Source organism: Chiloscyllium plagiosum, unplaced genomic scaffold (assembly GCF_037043375.1).
Source record: "Chiloscyllium plagiosum isolate Xiang-an unplaced genomic scaffold, Cpla_swu_hap1 HiC_scaffold_12, whole genome shotgun sequence".
Lineage (NCBI taxonomy): Eukaryota > Metazoa > Chordata > Chondrichthyes > Orectolobiformes > Hemiscylliidae > Chiloscyllium > Chiloscyllium plagiosum.
The window spans coordinates 83,689,583-83,709,067 of record NW_028270150.1 but is presented as its reverse complement, the minus strand read 5'-3'; the positions used below and the strand labels follow the sequence as shown (position 1 = coordinate 83,709,067).

General features: G+C 43.7%; 1 protein-coding gene across 3 annotated transcripts in view; it reads right to left on the bottom strand.

The window, feature by feature from the left end:
• The window catches only part of LOC122554976 (rho GTPase-activating protein 6), a 538,092-nt gene that overhangs the window by 302,381 nt on the left and 216,226 nt on the right, over positions 1–19,485 (bottom strand). Inside the window, exon 1 of one of the 3 annotated variants that reach the window (XM_043700460.2) lies at positions 14,962–15,273. The exons of the other annotated variants lie outside the window; for them this stretch is intronic. Within the exon in view, the coding sequence (XP_043556395.2) occupies positions 14,962–15,027 (66 nt within the window). The 5' untranslated portion in view covers positions 15,028–15,273. Of the gene's footprint in view, positions 1–14,961; positions 15,274–19,485 lie in introns of those variants that run through there. 3 annotated transcript variants of the gene reach the window in all.

The window sequence follows — 19,485 nt, the reverse complement described above, 5'->3', positions numbered from 1 at the left end:
AATTCACCCCACAAACTTGTGTGCATGTGGGTGGGTGTGTGTGTATGTACATCTGTGCATGTGCGTGTGTTATAAGTGTTTGAGAGACAGTGTGTGTATGTGTGAGTGTGAGTATAAAGGGTATAAGTCTGTGAGAGGGTACGTGTGTGCATGTGTGCCTGAGAGTGTATGTGTGAGAATATGAGAGAGCCTGCATGAGTGTATGGGTCTGTCAGGGTGTGTGTGTGTCTGTCTCTGTCTGTCTGTCTGAGTGTGCGTAGTGCATTGGGGACACCTGTAGTGCGACATGAACCCAAGGTCCCAGTTGAGGCCATCCCCATGGGTAACGAACTTGGCTATCAGCCTCCGCTCGGCCACTTTGTGTTGTTGCCTAATCCGAAGACCGCCTTAGAGGACGGCCACTTGGGGATCTGAGGTCGAATGTCCAGAACCGCTGAAGTGTTCACCGACTGGAGGGAACACGCCTGTCTGTCTGCCTCATGGTACATTGGCGAGACCGAGCAGAGGCCACAGCAACGGATGTATGGACACCCCCACAACAATCAACTGACAGGAGTGTTCCCTCCCAGTCGGTGAACACTTCAGCGGTCCCAGACATTCGACTTCGGACCCCCAGGTGACCATCTTCCAAGGCAGTCCCTGGGACAGGCAACAACGCAAAAGTGGCCGAGCAGAGGCTGATAGCCAAGTTCGGTACCCAAGGTGGATGGCCTCAGCCAGGACCTTGGGTTCATTTCACACTACAGGTGACCCCACTGCACTACACACCTACACACACACACACACACACTCCTGTAGACCCATACATTCACGCACACCCTCTCTCATATACAAACTCTCCCTCATATGCTCACACATACATTCCCACACACTCTCTCACAGGCACTCGTAACCTCCCCCAACACACATAAGTTTGTGGGGTGAATTTGTACCTGCAGAATTACATTTTATTTTGCTCAAAAACTGAATGAATCCATATGAAATTCTACACTCTGGTTTCCTCCCACAGTCCAAAGATGTGCAGGTTAGGTGAATTGGCCATGCTAAATTGCCCATAGTGTTAGGTGAAGGGGTAAATGTAGGGGAGTGGGTCTGGGTGGGTTACTCTTCGGAGGATCAGTGTGGACTTGTTGGGCCGAAGGGCCTGTTTCCACACTGTAAGTAATCTAATCTAATCTAAACATTTATTAGATTAGAATCAGTCGAAACATTGTAGCACAAACAAACAGCCTCACACAGGGCACCTCACACCTTCAATGCATTATCTGAGCCAACATGACATCAATTGTTGAAATTCACTTGAGAATATAACTTTTAAAAAGGTTCTGCGATTTATATATGAAAGAAGTGAAACCAACATGCCCAGTCTAAAAGATGAGAGACTTAACAAACAATCCAAATCTTTTTCAATATATAATTTCAGTTAGATCACACTGTAAACTTTTGCTATAAATTCTGTGTCTTATGATCTTATACTCCACAATCACCTTATAAACCAAAAGCTAGTGATTCCAAATAAACCTGTTGAACTAAAGCCTGGTGTTGTGTGAGTTTTAACTTTGTACACTCCAGCCCAACACCAGCATCTCCAAATCATGACTCTTTATTAGACGATGTAGTGGTTTTTCTTAACCGTTTTATACCAAGTAGGCCAAATCGGAAAATAATTTGCCCAAACATTTGTTGACAGTGGTTAGCATCACATGCTCATGAGACACTTATGTTTCTTAAGTGACTATACTTTAAAAGTACTTGATCATAAGATGCACTGGGACATCCTGAAACCATGAGAGTCACTATTTAGATGCAAGTTCTTTCTTTCAACAGTAAGCATGTGAAATAAATAGTACTCAAAGTGAGTTTTCACAGAAAGCTGAAGCGGATCGTGTTGATACATATTGAAAAGCCTCAATGCATATGAGAGGGAGAAGGGAATAAAGTGTAAGAAGAGATTATTGAAGTGGGAGGAGCTTGTGTGAATCATATTCACCAGCATACACTTATATGGCTTATTTCCACACTATAGCTTCTGTACAATCAGTACCTAAAAGTCACAAAGTCTTAAGGGAAAATCTGACTGAAAGGGGTGATTCAAGTCATTAGTTAAAATTAACTACCACTTTCGAGTCATTTTTAAAAAGTTTATCTAGTTACATATTTCTTCAATATTTTAGTCACAGAGAAAGATGTTCACATCAGTTAGTTGGAAGAGTTACTGTTACTCACAATGTCGGTTTTCATAGATGCCTTTCATTACGATCAAGCCTTCTAGCATTCTTTTAAATGGTAAAGTCCATTTCTCTCGCAAGGGAAGTGAGACTATTTTGTTTCAGCATTTGATTATTAAGTGGCTTAGACTTATTTCCTTCTTAGGACACTAGCAACAGATAATGAATGGGGAACCTACATTAACTATATTTTTAAAATCACTAAATAAACAAATGGCTAAGAGACTGTTACTGAGTGTTTGATCTCAAAAGCAATTGTGTGTGGAATTGAACATTTTTGTGAGTTTGTTGGTAAGATTATATAACAGAAAGCTTGAGTATGTTAGTGCTCTTTGATTGTTGTGAATAATTTACTTCTTTGGATACTGGATGGTGCTAAGCATTTGTCAAGAAAGTGGAGAAAATGGAGAACATTGAGCTGTACTGTTTGAATGTGTCCAGCGTTTTAAAAAAAAAATTGGTGGGTGTGGATGGAATAATACCAGAATAACTGGCACACCTATGGCAACTTGGTGATTTCTAAAGGGCAACATTGTTTTCGATGTTAAGATCTGCCACTTTTATTAAGTGTGCAAAAAGGTAGTGAGACACCTGACCTGATCCTTCACTGCAATGTCTGCTGAATTTTCCTCCAGTTGGGCAGTTTGGAGGGCATCAGTGGGCCTTTCTGCAAAATTGGAGTTCCTGCAAACAGAAATCCTGCCAAGTGAGATCTGCCAGACAATCAGCTGTCAGCAACTTTTGAACAAGCAGTGTCACCAATAGCTGTGGCAACGTTTGGGAGGATACCCAACATCCTGAGGACCAAGGTCTTCGTGGGAGGGTCCTGGAATTGAGGGGCAGGGAGGTTAGTACAAGCAGTGGCTCTCAATTATGCAGAAATCAGTGCAGATCAAGGGACTCGCTGCACTAAATGACAGCTTCCCATGCACTGTTTAGCAGTCAGGTGAGCCAACTCTTTTCTCATCGCAGTTGGAACAAAAATAATTGTAGCCAAGGTGAAAATAGGCTTTTAGATAGTCCTCAAGTGATTATTAATTGGCAACCTGAAGGCCACAATAAATGGTGAGGTGGGAAAGTCAAGCTTGGGCCTTTTCATTCAGAACTTGGTTCCAGTGGAGTTCGATGGACTGTGGAGTTCTAGGACATCACCATTTCTCCCAGATCCAGCCGCCTCCACAACTGGAAGATTCTAATCAGAGCGGGTTTTGAATGCTGCTCAAGTTTAGAGAAAGGCACTTGATTACAGAACAGAGCAGCAGCACCAAATTTAAATGGTACATCAGGACTAGCCAATTGCAGAGGGAGCTAGTCCAGCAGCCCTAGATAAATATTTGCTGATCAACCTGTCCAGAGATGTTATTTCACACCTCTGGAGTAAATGGTCTCTTGGTTTATTCTCAGTAGCCAGTCAGCCTGCAGTAGACAACAATCAGTCAATCAGCAGCAGCAGGAGAAGGTCAGGGTCAGCTTAGTTATAGGAGTAGCCACAGGGGGAATGTGACAAATTCAGTAATGATACAGCCGGCAGGAATGGGCGAGGAACAAGAATTGGGAGTAGGGGATATTCTGCATGTTCTACGTTAAGCGTTTTAGTTGATGAAAAATTGAGAAGGAGGTTATTGTTATTTTAGTATAACTGAGGTAATTTAGGGTTTCTATTACTGGAATCTAGCTATGCTCGCTCTTTGAGTAGCTTTATTGCTGTGATATTTGTATTACCCTCAAGATCACTGTACGTGAGAAACTTTTAAAGAAAACATTTTTATTGAACCTGCATGGTTTTGTTGATTCTCTTAATTCAATGGTCAAGGTTGAAGCTAAGTAACCTGATTTATACTACCCCCATTCTCATTTTCACACCCCTACTTTTGGTTTCATCTAGTCCTTCCCAATAACTTACTGCTTACCATGGCCTCTTTCCCCATAGTCAGTCCTTTCCTGAGACAGCTTGATGACTTGCATAGCACTGAGCCAAGCGGTTAATAGTTGTCACTAAATTTACTGCTGGAATTCTAAGAAATTTAGAAGAATAAGTCTCCAAATAGTTTCATGTTTTTAAAGAGATTTAAAAAGGAATGGTCGCACAATAGTATTGGAAGAAAAGGAGAGAAGTTTTCCCGATGTTCTGGTCAATATTTATCCCTGCCGTCAATGAAGCAGATTATCTGGTAAAATATTGTAATACAAATTGGCCATTGTCTTTTCTATATTACAACAGTAACTGCACTTCACGATACATTTCATTGATTATAAGATGCTTGGATATGTTTAGAGGCCATAAAAGGCCCAATACAAGTAAATAAATACAAGTTTCATTTTCATTTTTTTCAGGAGTTACATTACGTTCTGTGATGAAACTAGACCTGGAGTGTACTACCCTAGTAATTCAACAGAACACCCAGGGAAGGAGAAGAAAGAGCAAAGGTCAGTGCTCTTAAGTCTCATCGATAAGCAACATTTAAATAGTTTAGATTAGGTTTGCATGCTTTGTGGTTTGCCACGGTCTGTGTGCTTTTTCAGTAACAATTAATTACTTTAGCTCAGGCCTGGTCTGCAGAATGAATTATATAAGGGAATACAGAAGCATTTTTAACAACTTCATGCTGTTCCAAAACACTTTAAATTCAATGAAGTACTTTGATGCCCACCTGAGTGGGCATACAGCATCTCAATTTAACATGTTATTTGAAAGATGTTATCTTCAACATTGCACTGAAGCATTAGCCTGGATTACAGACTGGAACCCAACACCTTCTAACATGATTTGAGAGCATTGCCAACTGAGATATGGCTGAAAGTATGGTACTGGCACTATTTATGAGTGGGGGAGTTGCCAACGTGAAGTTGGATGAAGGAGAAGAAGAGTTGCCTCCATATCATTATGACAATGTTGTGAGCAATTTATTAATCAAGCATAGTAACAGTGCAAAATAAAAATGGCAAGTGTTAGAGAAATGCAGTAGGTCTGGCAGCATTTGTGGATATGACTCTACCTCAGAACATTACCATTATTTCTCCATCCACAGATGCTGCCAGACCTGCTGAGGTTTCTTCAGCAATTTCTGTTTTTATTTCTATTTTCCAGCATCTGCAGTATTTTGCCCTTTCGTAACAATGTGATATTCTTTGAATAAGAAGATGTAACAGCTAGTAAAGTCAATGTGAAATTTACTTTAAAATGTTTGGATAAATGATCTTTTAAATTGTTTCAAAAGACTTTTTATAGTTTGTATCAATTGTAAATGGATCGATTATAATTTTTGGGTAATCAGAAATACCCGTCTGTGTGACCTTATGACCCATCACCTCAAAGCCAACAGGATGAAGCTTAAAATGTGAAGGCTGCGAGCAGTCAAAAGCAAAGGGGCCAGTCAGACAGCAAAAGACAATCAGCAAGCCAAGTCAGAAACTTTTATTTAGGATATAAAAAGGATATTTGGGATTGCTGCCATTGTTGCATTCATTTTTGAGTGATTAGTGGCTCAGAGTGTGCCTTACCATGCTCATGCAAAGGTGGTTTTGGTAGATCCATGGTTATCACGACCAATGGGAGTTCAAAGTTGAGAATATTCCAGAAATGAAGTGTTCCATGAAGAGACAATGATACAGGCAGAACTCTGTTTACATGGAAACTGCAGCCTGGGGAGAATGGACTAAGACCTCGACGGAAAGGGACTGGAATTTTCCTTGTTAATTTTCTTAAATCTGTCTCCTTGGATTACTGACCCTCCTGCAAATGGAAATAATATCCCCATTTTCTCTATGGGGAGAGCTCAGAATGGACACAGACCAGTAGTACTGAAGTATTGACCCCACAACTGACCTTGTGCACTTCAGTATGAGAACCCAAAAAAAAGCAGGTGCTGATGAACTGAGTCTGTGTGAATGTCCCGATAGAATGATGCTTGGACATGATGCTCCATATGCTTAAAACTTTCAACGTCAGGGTGAAACAGTTGAAGAAAGGAGATATGGGACAAGATGTCCGTGGAACCATATTTTTAGAATACACTCAGGACCTTCAGGAGAGGTTTATGTATATTTGGAAGTGGAGACAGAAAACAAAATCACCCAACCACCCACAAAATGACCTTGTTTCAATGTCACTGTGTTTTGTATTTGCCAACATTTTGCATTTGTTTGCCGAATACTTTTGCCTGATAATAATGCCGTGCCCTAAAATTACTTGCAAAGATATCCTCTTACTTTTGCTTCCTCTAACCCTCAACTGAGCAATTCCATATGCTTTGTGATTTATTCTTATTCTCAGCACCCCCCTTTCCAGCTGTCCTCTGAATTCAATGATCATTTCCAAAACATGGCCACCCACTCAAATTTACCATCTCCCGTGGGTCCTTAAATTCCATGGTTTCAATCTTCATCCACTTCAATGTATGCCTGCCCACCTTTCCAACCTATCTTCTCTGTGTTGATCCCTAAAAAATGCTCTCCTTCAAATAATTTGGAACTGCACATTCTAAATTCCAATTGCCCAGCCTTTGGCACTCCATCTGCAACAACATGTCTACAGCTAATCAGCACCATTTGTCCATTTTGTCCCAAATGAAACGTTTACTCACATCTCAGGCAACTCCCTTGGTAAAACACCTATTTTTTTTTCTTACAACAAACAAAGACTGATGATTAAACATATCTCACACATAACTGGATTAGCCATTCCTGACAAGCTTGCATCGTGTGATCAGGCCACCTTCTTACATGCTTGAATCAAACAAACAATATTCTAGGACCATCTTGGAAAGCATAGATAATCCCTGGCTTCTCTCTTGCAATCCTAATTGTTTCCTTAACTGCCTCTCCCTTCTCTGTCCACTCTCACATCCAACAATAAGTATAGCAAATTTATGGACATTTTTGACACAAAGATTGAAACCATCTGCTGAGTTGCTTTTCATCCTTGACACAGACCCTTTTCCTTCAGCCCAGTCATTCCTCTCTCATCATTTTCTCAGCTTAACTTGTCCAATCTATCTACCATCCGTTTTCTTGACATAACTTACACTACTAGTCATGGAGTGAGGCTCCATGCTGGGACTACATCATCTCATGCTAGGATTGTTCTAGAATTCCAAGGGTGCCAACCAACATAAAGTAGTTTTCCATATTGCCGCATAATGCCTGGATTGGAAACGTTGACATGTTATTCAAGCTCATCAGCAGCCTCAACTTTAATGCATCTTGTAAAGTAGACTGCATGCACAGCAAACAGGTAATTTGTTATTGTAGCTTCCTTATCTCAAAGCTTTATCTGTGCCCTTGGTATCTCCAGGTTAAATATTTGCAAGCCTACTCTGGTCTGCCTCTCAACCTGTACTCTCCATCCATACAAGTTAATCCAAAATTTGCCCAGTGTATCCTACTATGCATCAAAGCCCATTCATCTGTTACTGCTATGCTTGCTGATGTACATTGGCTAGACTGACAGCTCTTGATCCTCATATTCTCACATCTGTTTCAAATCTCTTCATAGCCTGACATCTTATAGATTCTTCCAACCTTTCATAACCTCTGAAAACTCTGCACTCTTGTAATTTTTATCAACAGAATGCCCTGGAGAAACTCAGCAATTCCGACAGCATTTCTAAAGAGAAAAACAGAATTAACATTTTGCAAACAATACAACTTCTTCAAAGGTTTGACTCGAAACATTAATTCTGTTGCTTTCTCCACAGACACTGCCACATCTGCTGAGTATTTTCAGCATTTTCTGTTTTTATTTCAGGTTACTACATCTGCACTCTTTTGATTTGATTGCCCTTTTTTGTCATTCCACCGTTGGCCACCATGCCTTCAGCTGTCCTGGCACTCACTAAGCTCTGGAATTGTCTCATCAACTCTTTCCATCTCACTTATCTCTTTTAGGCTGCTCCTTAAAATCTACTGCTGCCATCAATCTTTCAAGTTAATTTACACCAAAATGACCCTTCCTAAAAGGTCCTTATGTGGCTCTGTGTGTTACTTTATTTGATTACATTCCAGTGAACGAACTGGGAAGTTTTATTACATCAAAAAGGTTCTGTATAACTCTACTGATCTCAATGTTCAATATTCTCAACAATGGAGCATCTAAGGTAGAGCATTCCAAATATTTACAGCCATCTGAGTAGAGATTTCTCCTCAGAGTCTAAATGATTAATCCCTTACCCTAAGACCGTATCCCTGTGTTCTTGGTTTCATACGAAGGGAAATAACCTCTTGATATCTATCCCCTTTATGATTCGATTAGATTCCCTACAGTGTGGAAGCAGGCCATTCGGCCCAACAAATCCACACTGACCCTCCGAAGAGTAACTCACATAGACCCATTTCCCTCTGACTAATGCAACTAGCACTATGGACAATTTAGCATGGCCAGTTCACCTAACCTGCACATCTTTGGACTATGGGAGGAAACCGGAGCACCCAGAGAAAACCCACGCAGACACAGGGAGAATGTGCAAACTCCACACAGACAGTCATCCAAGGTTGGAATCGAACTTGGGACCCTGGTGCTGGGAGGCAACAGTGCTAACCACTCAGCCACCATGTTTATAGTCCTGAATGTTTCAATTAGATCACTTCTTATTCTTCAGAAAATATAGATTCGAGTCTCTCTTCCTGGGAGAACCCTCTCATCCCAGGAACCAATCTAATGAACTGTTGCTGCACTACTTCCCAGTTCAGACTATCTTTGCATAGGGCAGGTTCTTGTGGGGCAGAGGTAATGTCCTTACCTCTCAGCCAAGAAGCCTGGGTTGAAATACTATCTCCACCAGAGTCTGTGTAATAACATCTTTGAATAGGCTGAATAGAAAATATCTATCCTTTCATAGACACGGAGACCAAAACAACATACAGTACTCCAGGTGTGGTTTTACCAAAGTCTTATTCAATTGTAGCAGGTCACCTTTATTTTTACAATAAAGGCCAACATTGCATTACCTTTCCTAATTGATAGCTGTATCTGCATGCAATGTTTCTGCATTCCTTATATGAGTATGTCCAAGTCTATCTGACTGTCAATATTTAAAGTTTTACATTATTTAAAGAAGTATTCCTTTTTTGATAGTACTACTACCATTGTACAGTCTGGAAAGAGGGACACTATACCAATATTTGTTTGTATATCTCTGACTTAAATTTCTTAACTGTGAGGGCATATCATGAGACAAATTGGACCCCAATACTGATATTTCCAATGGATTTGCAGTCCGAAATGGTACATGGAGTAAATGCATTTAGTAAGCACACTAAAGTGAGTAGGACAACTGACTGCAACTTGCACAGAAAAATATCAATCTTGTATGTTACATCTTTGCTGCTTGTACCATTTAAGTGATGGAAGAAATGTTATCAGCACTCTCCAACAAGGGAAAAAGAGGTTATTATTCCATGTACCAAACTATTAGTAATAATGGAGACCATGGAGCACTTTAGTCCAACTGTAACCCATAAACCCAAGCACAAACTCAACAACAGAAACCACTGAGCAAAGCTCAATTGCCAAAATGACACAGATTGGCAGATTTCCATGTTAAAGTGTCCATATAAAACACTAGATGGATGATTGTAATCAGAGAATATTTGAGGTTAGCCAATTTACTGTACATTTCAATTCAGGTGAGCACTGGTATGTGTGAATGCATAAAACAGAGACATGTTGGGATTATTTCATAAACAAAACTTGCAGCTGAGCTCTCCTGAATAGGTTCCATTCACTTGAAGTACTGTACACTATCTGGCATCTCCTTGGCAACAGAGCTCTTTTTAAAATAATTGTTGCAGGTTTTTTATATGTAAGGCAGTAAACTGAATGGTGAAAAACAAAACTGCAGTCCAACAAGCCACATGGAGTGGAGGGGAGATTTAGCCCATTCCTTTCATCGCCAGAGGTTATGGACTGGCAGAGAAAAAAAAAATCCTTAGGTATTTATAAAACTACTCACATGATCACTTTAGGACAAAATGTGTAATGTATCCCATGTCACTAAACAGTTATTGTGGGTACGATGCTGTATCCCAAAGCAATGATTATCCAATGAGGTCTGATTGTTTTCATTTAATCATTCTCAGAATGTGAGCATCACTAGAACGTTACTATCATTTACAAACCATCCAAAAGCTATGAGAGGAAAGGTGATGGTGGGCCTTCTTCCCGAATCTTTGTTGAGGATTCACCCACAGGGCTGTTTCAGGATTTTGACCCAAAACACAGGGAAGGAATACCAATATATGTCAAGCACATACTGCCGTGTGACTTGGCAGGCAATCAGGAGGTGATGGTCTTCCCATTTCTCTACTGGTCCTGACCTAGGTGATGGAAATCCTTATGTTTGGTTGAAACATTTTTAAAACCTTAATGTAGTGGCAGTGCACCAAACAGGTAGCAGACACAATAATGAAGATGCAAGGAGGGGATACTTAGAGTCAAAGTCATAGAGATGTACAGCATGGAAACAGACCCTTCGGTCCAACCCGTCCATGCCGGACAGATATCCCAACCCAATCTAATCTCACCTGCCAGCACCCGGCCCATATTCTTCCAAACCCTCCCTATTCATATACCCATCCAAATGCCTTTTAAATGTTGCAATTGTACCAGCTTCCACCACATCCTCTGGCAGCTCATTCCATACATGTACCACCCTCTGTGTGAAAAAATTGCCCCTTAGGTCCCTTTTATATCTTTCCCCTCTCACCCTAAACCTATGCCCTCTAGTTCTGGACTCCCCCACCCCAGGGAAAAGACTTTGACTATTTATCCTATCCATGCCCCTCATCATTTTATAAACCTCTATAAGGTCACCCCTCAGCCTCCAACGCTTCAGGGAAAACAGCTCCAGCCTGTTCAGCCTCTCCCTTTAGCTCAAATCCTCCAACCCTGGCAACATCCTTGAAAACCTTTTCTGAACCCTTTCAAGTTTCACAACATCTTTCAGATAGGAAGGAGACCAGAACTGCACACAATATTGCAACAGTGGCCTAACCAATATCCTGTACAGCCACAACATGACCTCCCAACTCCTGTACTCAATACTCTGACCAATAAAGGAAAGCATACCAAACACCTTCTTCACTATCACATCTACCTGCGACTCCACTTTCAAGGAGCTATGAACCTGCACTCCAAGGTCTCTTTGTTCAGCAACACTCCCTAGGACCTTACTATTAAGTGTATAAGTCCTGTTAAGATTTGCTCTCCCAAAATGCAGCACCTCGCATTTATCTGAATTATACTCCATCTGCCACTTCTCAGCCCATTGGCCCATCTGGTCAAGATCCTGTTGTGATCTGAGGTAACCTTCATCGCTGTCCACTACACCTCCAATTTTGGTGTCATCTGCAAACTTACCAACTGTACCTCTTATGCTTGCATCCAAATCATTTATGTAAATGACAAAAAGTAGAGGACCCAGCACCGATCCTTGTGGCACTCCACAGGCCTCCAGTCTGAAAAATAACCCTGCACCACCACCCTCTGTCTTCTACCTTTGAGCCAGTTTTGTATCCAAATGGCTAGTTCTCCCTGTATTCCATGAGATCTAACTTTGCTAAGCAGTCTCCCATGGGGAACCTTGGCGAATGCCTTACTGAAGTCCATATCAACCAGATCTACCATTCTGCCCTCATCAATCCTCTTCGTTACTTCTTCAAAAAGCTCAATCAGGTTTGTGAGATATGATTTCCCACGCACAAAGCTACGCTGACTATCCCTAATCAGTCCTTGCCTTTCCAAATACATATACATCCTGTGCCTCAGGATTCCCTCCAACAACTTGCCCACCACCAATGTCAGGCTCACTGGTCTATAGTTCCCTGACTTGTCCTTACCACCTTTCTTAAACAGTGGCACCACGTTAGTCAACCTCCAAACTTCCAGCACCTCACCTGTGAATATCGATGATACAAATATCTCAGCAAGCAGCCCAGCAATCACTTCTCTAGCTTTCCACAGAGTTCTAGGGTACACCTGATCAGGTCCTGGGGATTTATCCACCTTTATGTGTTTCAAGACATCCAGCACTTCCTCCTCTGTAATCTGGACATTTTGCAAGGTGTCACCATCTATTTCGCAACTGTCTTTATCTTCCATATCCTTTTCCACAGTAAATACTGATGCAAAATACTCGTTTAGTATCTCCCCCATTTTCAGCAGCTCTACACAAAGGCCACCTTGCTGATCTTTGAGGGGCCCTATTCTCTCCCTAGTTATCCTTTTGTCCGTAATGTATTTGTTTAAACCCTTTGGATTCTCCTTAACTCTATTTGCCAAAGCTATCTCATGTCCCCTTTTTGCCTCCTGATTTCCCTCTTAAGTATACTCCTCCTGCATTTATACTCTTGCAAGGATTCACTCGATCTATCCTGTCTATACCTAACATATGCTTCCTTCTTTTTCTTAACCAAACCCTCAATTTCTTTAGTCATCCAGCATTCCCTATACCTCCCAGCCATTCCTATCACCCTGACAGGAATATACTTTCTCTGGATTCTCGTTATCTCATTTCTGAAGGCGCCCATTTTCCAGCCATACCTTTACCTGCGAACATCTGCCCCCAATCAGCTTTCGAAAGATCTTGCCTAATACCGTCAAAATTGGCCCTTCTCCAAATTAGAACTTCAACTTTTAGATCTGGTCTATCCTTTTCAATCGCTATTTTAAATCTAATAGAATTATGGTTGCTGGCCCCAAAATGCTCCCTCACTGACTCCTCAATCACCTGCCCTGCCTTATTTCCCAAGAGTAGGTCAAGTTTTGCACCTTCTCGGGTAGGTATATCCAAATACTGAAAATTTTCCTGTACACACTTAACAAATTCCTCTCCATCTAAACCCTTAACACCATGGCAGTCCCAGTCTATGTTTGGAAAGTTAAAATCCTCTACCATAACCACATTATTCATACAGATAACTGAAATCTCCTTACAAGTTTGTTTCTCAATTTCCCTCTGACTATTAGGTGATCATCCCTTTTTTATTTCTCAGTTCCAACCCAATAACTTCCCTGGATGTATTTCCGGGAATATCCTCCCACAGTACACCTGTAATGCTACCCCTTATCAAGAACGCCACTCCCCCTTCTCTCTTGCCTCCCTTTCTATCCTTCCTGTAGCATGTGTATCCTGGAACATTAAGCTGCCAGTCCTGACATCCCTGAGCCATGTTTCTGTAATTGCTATGATATCCCAGTCCCATGTTCCTAACCATGTCCTAAGTTCATCTGCCTTCCCTGTTAGGCCCCTTCGCATGAAATAAATATAATTTAATTTATTAGTCCTACCTTGTTCCTGCCTGCCCTGACTGTTTGACTCACCTTTGTTCTCAACTGTACCAGTCTCAGATTGATCTCTTTCCTCACCATCTCTCGAGGTCCCACCTCCCCCCTACCCACCCACCTTACTCATTTAAGTCCTCTCGAGCAGCTCCAGCAAATCTCCCTGCCAGTATATTAGTCCCCTTGCAATTTAGATGCAATCCGTTCTTCTTGTACAGGTCTCTTCTACCCCAAAAGAGATTCCAATGGTCCAAAAATGTGAATCCTTCTCCCATACACCAGCTCCTCAGCCATGCATTCATCTGCTCTATCCTCCTATTCCTGCCCTCACTAGCTCGTAGCACCAGGAGTATTCCAGAAATCACAACTCTCAAGGACCTCCTGCCTAGCTCTCTGTAATCTCCCTTCAGAATCTCAACCTTATCCCTTCCTACGTCATTGGTTCCAACGTGGACAATGACCTCCTGGCCTCCCCCGTGAGAACATTCTGCACCCTCTCTGAGACATCCTTGATCCTGGCGCCAGGGAAGCAACACACCATTCTGGTTTTTCGCTGCTGGCCACAGAAACGTCTGCCTGTACTTCGGACTAGACAGTCCCCTAACACAATTGATTTCTTGGAACCCGACATACCCCTCATTGCATTAGAGCCAGTCTCAATACCAGAAATTTGGCTGTTCGTGCTACGTTCCCTTGAGAATCCATCACCCCCTACATTTTCCAAAACAACATACCTGTTTGAAATGGGTACAGCCACAGAAGGCTCCTGCACTAACTGCCTATCTCTCTTACCTTTCCTGGAGTTAACCCATCTATGTGACTGTATCTGAGACTCTCCCCCCCCCTTCCTATAACTGCCATCCATCATTTGTAATACTGTTGCTATTACAAATACTTAAGATAACAGGATATTCTCAAAGTACGTTCACTTTGACCTACTTGGTGATGTTGACTTTGGTAAATTGCGGGACCAGGAGTACACAGAAAGGATTTGTTAAAGTCCACTCAGGATCTTCACAAGTAAGGGAGTTCTAACATACATCAGAGCAGCACGCTGCCCCGGTTCCCAATAGCTAAGCTTGGCTCGTCAGCATCTGGGGTTTTTTTAAAGCCTGCAGGAAATCTGAATAGTTGCAGAATTTTCTGATGTCAGAAGTCTGCAGTGTTCGTCACTGTAACAGAGGAAATGGAAAGCATACCACGTTAAATTAATCGGATTGCTGCCTTTCAACACCAAGTTGGTCAATCACTCTTGCATTCAACAAACACCCTGTTAATTCTCAACTGGACACAGTGCGTGTGAGCAACTTGAAGGGAGTCTTTCAATAACAAACTTTTAGTGACAGTGGCAAATTAAATAACACAACGCCGAATAATACGCAAATAACAGGCCAGCTCCCCAAAGGGTGGAAATTATCAGTACTCACGAAATTTCACATTAAAGCAATAACTTACCGCACAGGTAACCTGCTTTTCAAAAAACACAGAGTCTGCCATAGCTTGTGCATAGACAATCCACATACACCGGCTGCTGCAGTCAGTTGTAACGCCAAAGTGATGGAACTCGAATGAACTTCCGTGAAACCAACTAAGAGCTCTCCCCCTCACTCCAGCTTCGAGTCTCCAGGTTCATGTCAATTTTCTCAAGTGCTGCTGCGCCTTATGCTTTCCACTTGGTAAGCAACGTCGACCATCTTTCGTGGAGAGCCTATTTCACTTTGTTTCAGGTCAGACTAGAGACAGCATACCCTGGGCACTGCCTCCAGCTCGGACCAGACTGCAGGAAGATAGTTCATGATTTTAAACCCTTTGCACTGCAGGTGGCTCTTCACGGGGGGGTTTCCAACTGACGACAACTCTCAAGTCACTGACACATCACGCTCGGAATCTGATTGAAGGAATGCCCTGACCCCTTCCTCGCCACCACGATGACATTACTAAACACAAGGGAAGGAATTGCAGCTGTTTCTAGTCGGAAGACCGCACTAACCTCAGACTCAGTTCTCTCCAGCCCTGTCCATACATGTGCGAGCACTTTGGAAAGCGCGATTCAAAAATTGTAGTTCGCTAATTTAAACCGAATAAGATGCACGTAAGAATGACCAAAATTAGCTAAACGCTGCCAAAATTGTTGGTGGCCCTTCATTTTATGCCTGCAGTTCCCGGGTAAATCGAATGAGCACAGTCGTCTCAAAATCCATAAAGTTATGAATTTTTTTCTCAACTTGTAACAAATGATGGAACAAATTGCATCTGATTGTCTTTAGTGTTTGACTCAATGTTGAGTCCTCTGGGCGAAAGCTCAATGTTGGGTCCACCGGGCTGTAGCTCAATGTTGGGTCCTCTGGGCTGTAACTCAATGTTGAGTCCACCGGGCTGTAACTCACTGCTGGATCCACCGGGCTGTAGCTCAATGTTGAGTCCACCGGGCTGTAACTCAGTGTTGAGTCCACCGGGCTGTAACTCAATGTTGGGTCCACCGGGCTATAACTCAATGTTGAGTCCACCGGGCTGTAACTCAATGTTGGGTCCACCAGGCTGTAACTCAATGTTGAGTCCACCAGGCTGTAACTCAATGTTGGGTCCTCTGGGCTGTAACTCAATGTTGGGTCCTCTGGGCTGTAACTCAATGTTGGGTCCACCGGGCTGTAACTCAATGTTGAGGCCACCGGGCTGTAACTCAATGTTGAGTCCTGTGGGCTGTAACTCAGTGTTGGGTCCACCGGGCTGTAACTCAGTGTTGGGTCCACCAAGCTGTAACTCAGTGTTGAGTCCACCGGGCTGTAACTCACTGCTGGGTCCACCAGGCTGTAACTCAATGTTGAGTCCACCGGGCTGTAACTCACTGCTGGGTCCACCAGGCTGTAACTCAGTGTTGAGTCCACCGGGCTGTAACTCAGTGTTGAGTCCACCGGGCTGTAGCTCAATGTTGAGTCCACCGGGCTGTAACTCAATGTTGGGTCCTCTGGGCTGTAACTCAATGTTGGGTCCACAAAGCTGTAACTCAATGTTGAGTTCACCAAACTGTAACTCAATGTTGAGTCCACCGGGCTGTAACTCACTGCTGGGTCCACCGGTCTGTAACTCAATGTTGAGTCCTCTGGGCTGTAACTAAATGTTGAGTCCTCTGGGCTGCAACTCAATGTTGAGTCCACTGGGCTGTAACTCACTGTTGAGTCCACCGGGCTGTAACTCACTGCTGGGTCCACCGGGCTGTAACTCAATGTTGAGTTCACCAAGCTGTAACTCAATGTTGAGTCCACCGGGCTGTAACTCACTGCTGGGTCCACCAGGCTGTAACTCAATGTTGAGTCCTCTGGGCTGTAACTCAATGTTGAGTCCTCTGGGCTGCAACTCAATGTTGAGTCCTCTGGGCTGCAACTCAATGTTGAGTCCTCTGGGCTGTAACTCAATGTTGAGTCCTCTAGGCTGTAACTCAATGTTGAGTCCACCGGGCTGTAACTCAATGTTGAGTCCTCTGGGCTGTAACTCAATGTTGAGTCCTCTGGGCTGTAACTCAATGTTGAGTCAGCCGGGCTGTAACTCAATGTTGAGTCCTCTGGGCTGCAACTCAATGTTGAGTCCTCTGGGCTGTAACTCAATGTTGAGTCAGCCGGGCTGTAACTCACTGCTGGGTCCACCAGGCTGTAACTCAATGTTGAGTCCTCTGGGCTGTAACTCAATGTTGAGTCCTCTGGGCTGTAACTCAATGTTGAGTCAGCCGGGCTGTAACTCAATGTTGAGTCCTCTGGGCTGTAACTCAATGTTGAGTTCACCAAGCTGTAACTCAATGTTGAGTCCTCTGGGCTGTAACTCAATGTTAAGTCCTCTGGGCTGCAACTCAGTGTCGAGTCCTCTGGGCTGCAACTCAATGTTAAGTCCTCTGGGCTGTAACTCAATGTTGAGGCCACCAGCCTGTAGCTCAATGTTGAGTCCACCGGGCTGTAACTCAATGTTGAGTCCTCTGGGCTGTAACTCAATGTTGAGTCCTCTGGGCTGCAACTCAGTGTTGAGTCCTCTAGGCTGTAACTCAGTGTTGAGTCCACCGGGCTGTAACTCAATGTTGAGTCCTGTGGGCTGTAACTCAGTGTTGGGTCCACCAAGCTGTAACTCAGTGTTGAGTCCACCGGGCTGTAACTCACTGCTGGGTCCACCAGGCTGTAACTCAATGTTGAGTCCACCGGGCTGTAACTCAGTGTTGAGTCCACCGGGCTGTAGCTCAATGATGAGTCCACCGGGCTGTAACTCAATGTTGGGTCCTCTGGGCTGTAACTCAATGTTGGGTACACAAAGCTGTAACTCAATGTTGAGTTCACCAAACTGTAACTCAATGTTGAGTCCATCGGGCTGTAACTCACTGCTGGGTCCACCGGTCTGTAACTCAATGTTGAGGCCTCTGGGCTGTAACTCAATGTTGAGTCCTCTGGGCTGCAACTCAATGTTGAGTCCTCTGGGCTGTAACTCAATGTTGAGTTCACCAAGCTGTAACTCAATGTTGAGTCCTCTGGGCTGTAACTCAATGTTAAGTCCTCTGGGCTGCAACTCAGTGTCGAGTCCTCTGGGCTGCAACTCAATGTTAAGTCCTCTGGGCTGTAACTCAATGTTGAGTTCACCAAACTGTAACTCAATGTTGAGTCCACCGGGCTGTAACTCACTGCTGGGTCCACCGGGCTGTAACTCAATGTTGAGTCCTCTGGGCTGTAACTCAATGTTGAGTCCTCTGGGCTGCAACTCAGTGTTGAGTCCTCTAGGCTGTAACTCAGTGTTGAGTCCACCGGGCTGTAACTCAATGTTGAGTCCTGTGGGCTGTAACTCAGTGTTGAGTCCACCGGGCTGTAACTCACTGCTGGGTCCACCAGGCTGTAACTCAATGTTGAGTCCACCGGGCTGTAACTCAGTGTTGAGTCCACCGGGCTGTAGCTCAATGATGAGTCCACCGGGCTGTAACTCAATGTTGGGTCCTCTGGGCTGTAACTCAATGTTGGGTACACAAAGCTGTAACTCAATGTTGAGTTCACCAAACTGTAACTCAATGTTGAGTCCATCGGGCTGTAACTCACTGCTGGGTCCACCGGTCTGTAACTCAATGTTGAGGCCTCTGGGCTGTAACTCAATGTTGAGTCCTCTGGGCTGCAACTCAGTGTTGAGTCCTCTAGGCTGTAACTCAGTGTTGAGTCCACCGGGCTGTAACTCAATGTTGAGTCCTCTGGGCTGTAACTCAATGTTGGGTCCACCGGGCTGTAACTCAATGTTGAGGCCACCGGGCTGTAACTCAATGTTGAGTCCTGTGGGCTGTAACTCAGTGTTGGGTCCACCGGGCTGTAACTCAGTGTTGGGTCCACCAAGCTGTAACTCAGTGTTGAGTCCACCGGGCTGTAACTCACTGCTGGGTCCACCAGGCTGTAACTCAATGTTGAGTCCACCGGGCTGTAACTCACTGCTGGGTCCACCAGGCTGTAACTTAGTGTTGAGTCCACCGGGCTGTAACTCAGTGTTGAGTCCACCGGGCTGTAGCTCAATGTTGAGTCCACCGGGCTGTAACTCAATGTTGGGTCCTCTGGGCTGTAACTCAATGTTGGGTCCACAAAGCTGTAACTCAATGTTGAGTTCACCAAACTGTAACTCAATGTTGAGTCCACCGGGCTGTAACTCACTGCTGGGTCCACCGGTCTGTAACTCAATGTTGAGTCCTCTGGGCTGTAACTAAATGTTGAGTCCTCTGGGCTGCAACTCAATGTTGAGTCCACCGGGCTGTAACTCACTGTTGAGTCCACCGGGCTGTAACTCACTGCTGGGTCCACCAGGCTGTAACTCAATGTTGAGTCCTCTGGGCTGTAACTCAATGTTGAGTCCTCTGGGCTGTAACTCAATGTTGAGTCCTCTGGGCTGTAACTCAATGTTGAGTTCACCAAGCTGTAACTCAATGTTGAGTCCTCTGGGCTGTAACTCAATGTTAAGTCCTCTGGGCTGCAACTCAAT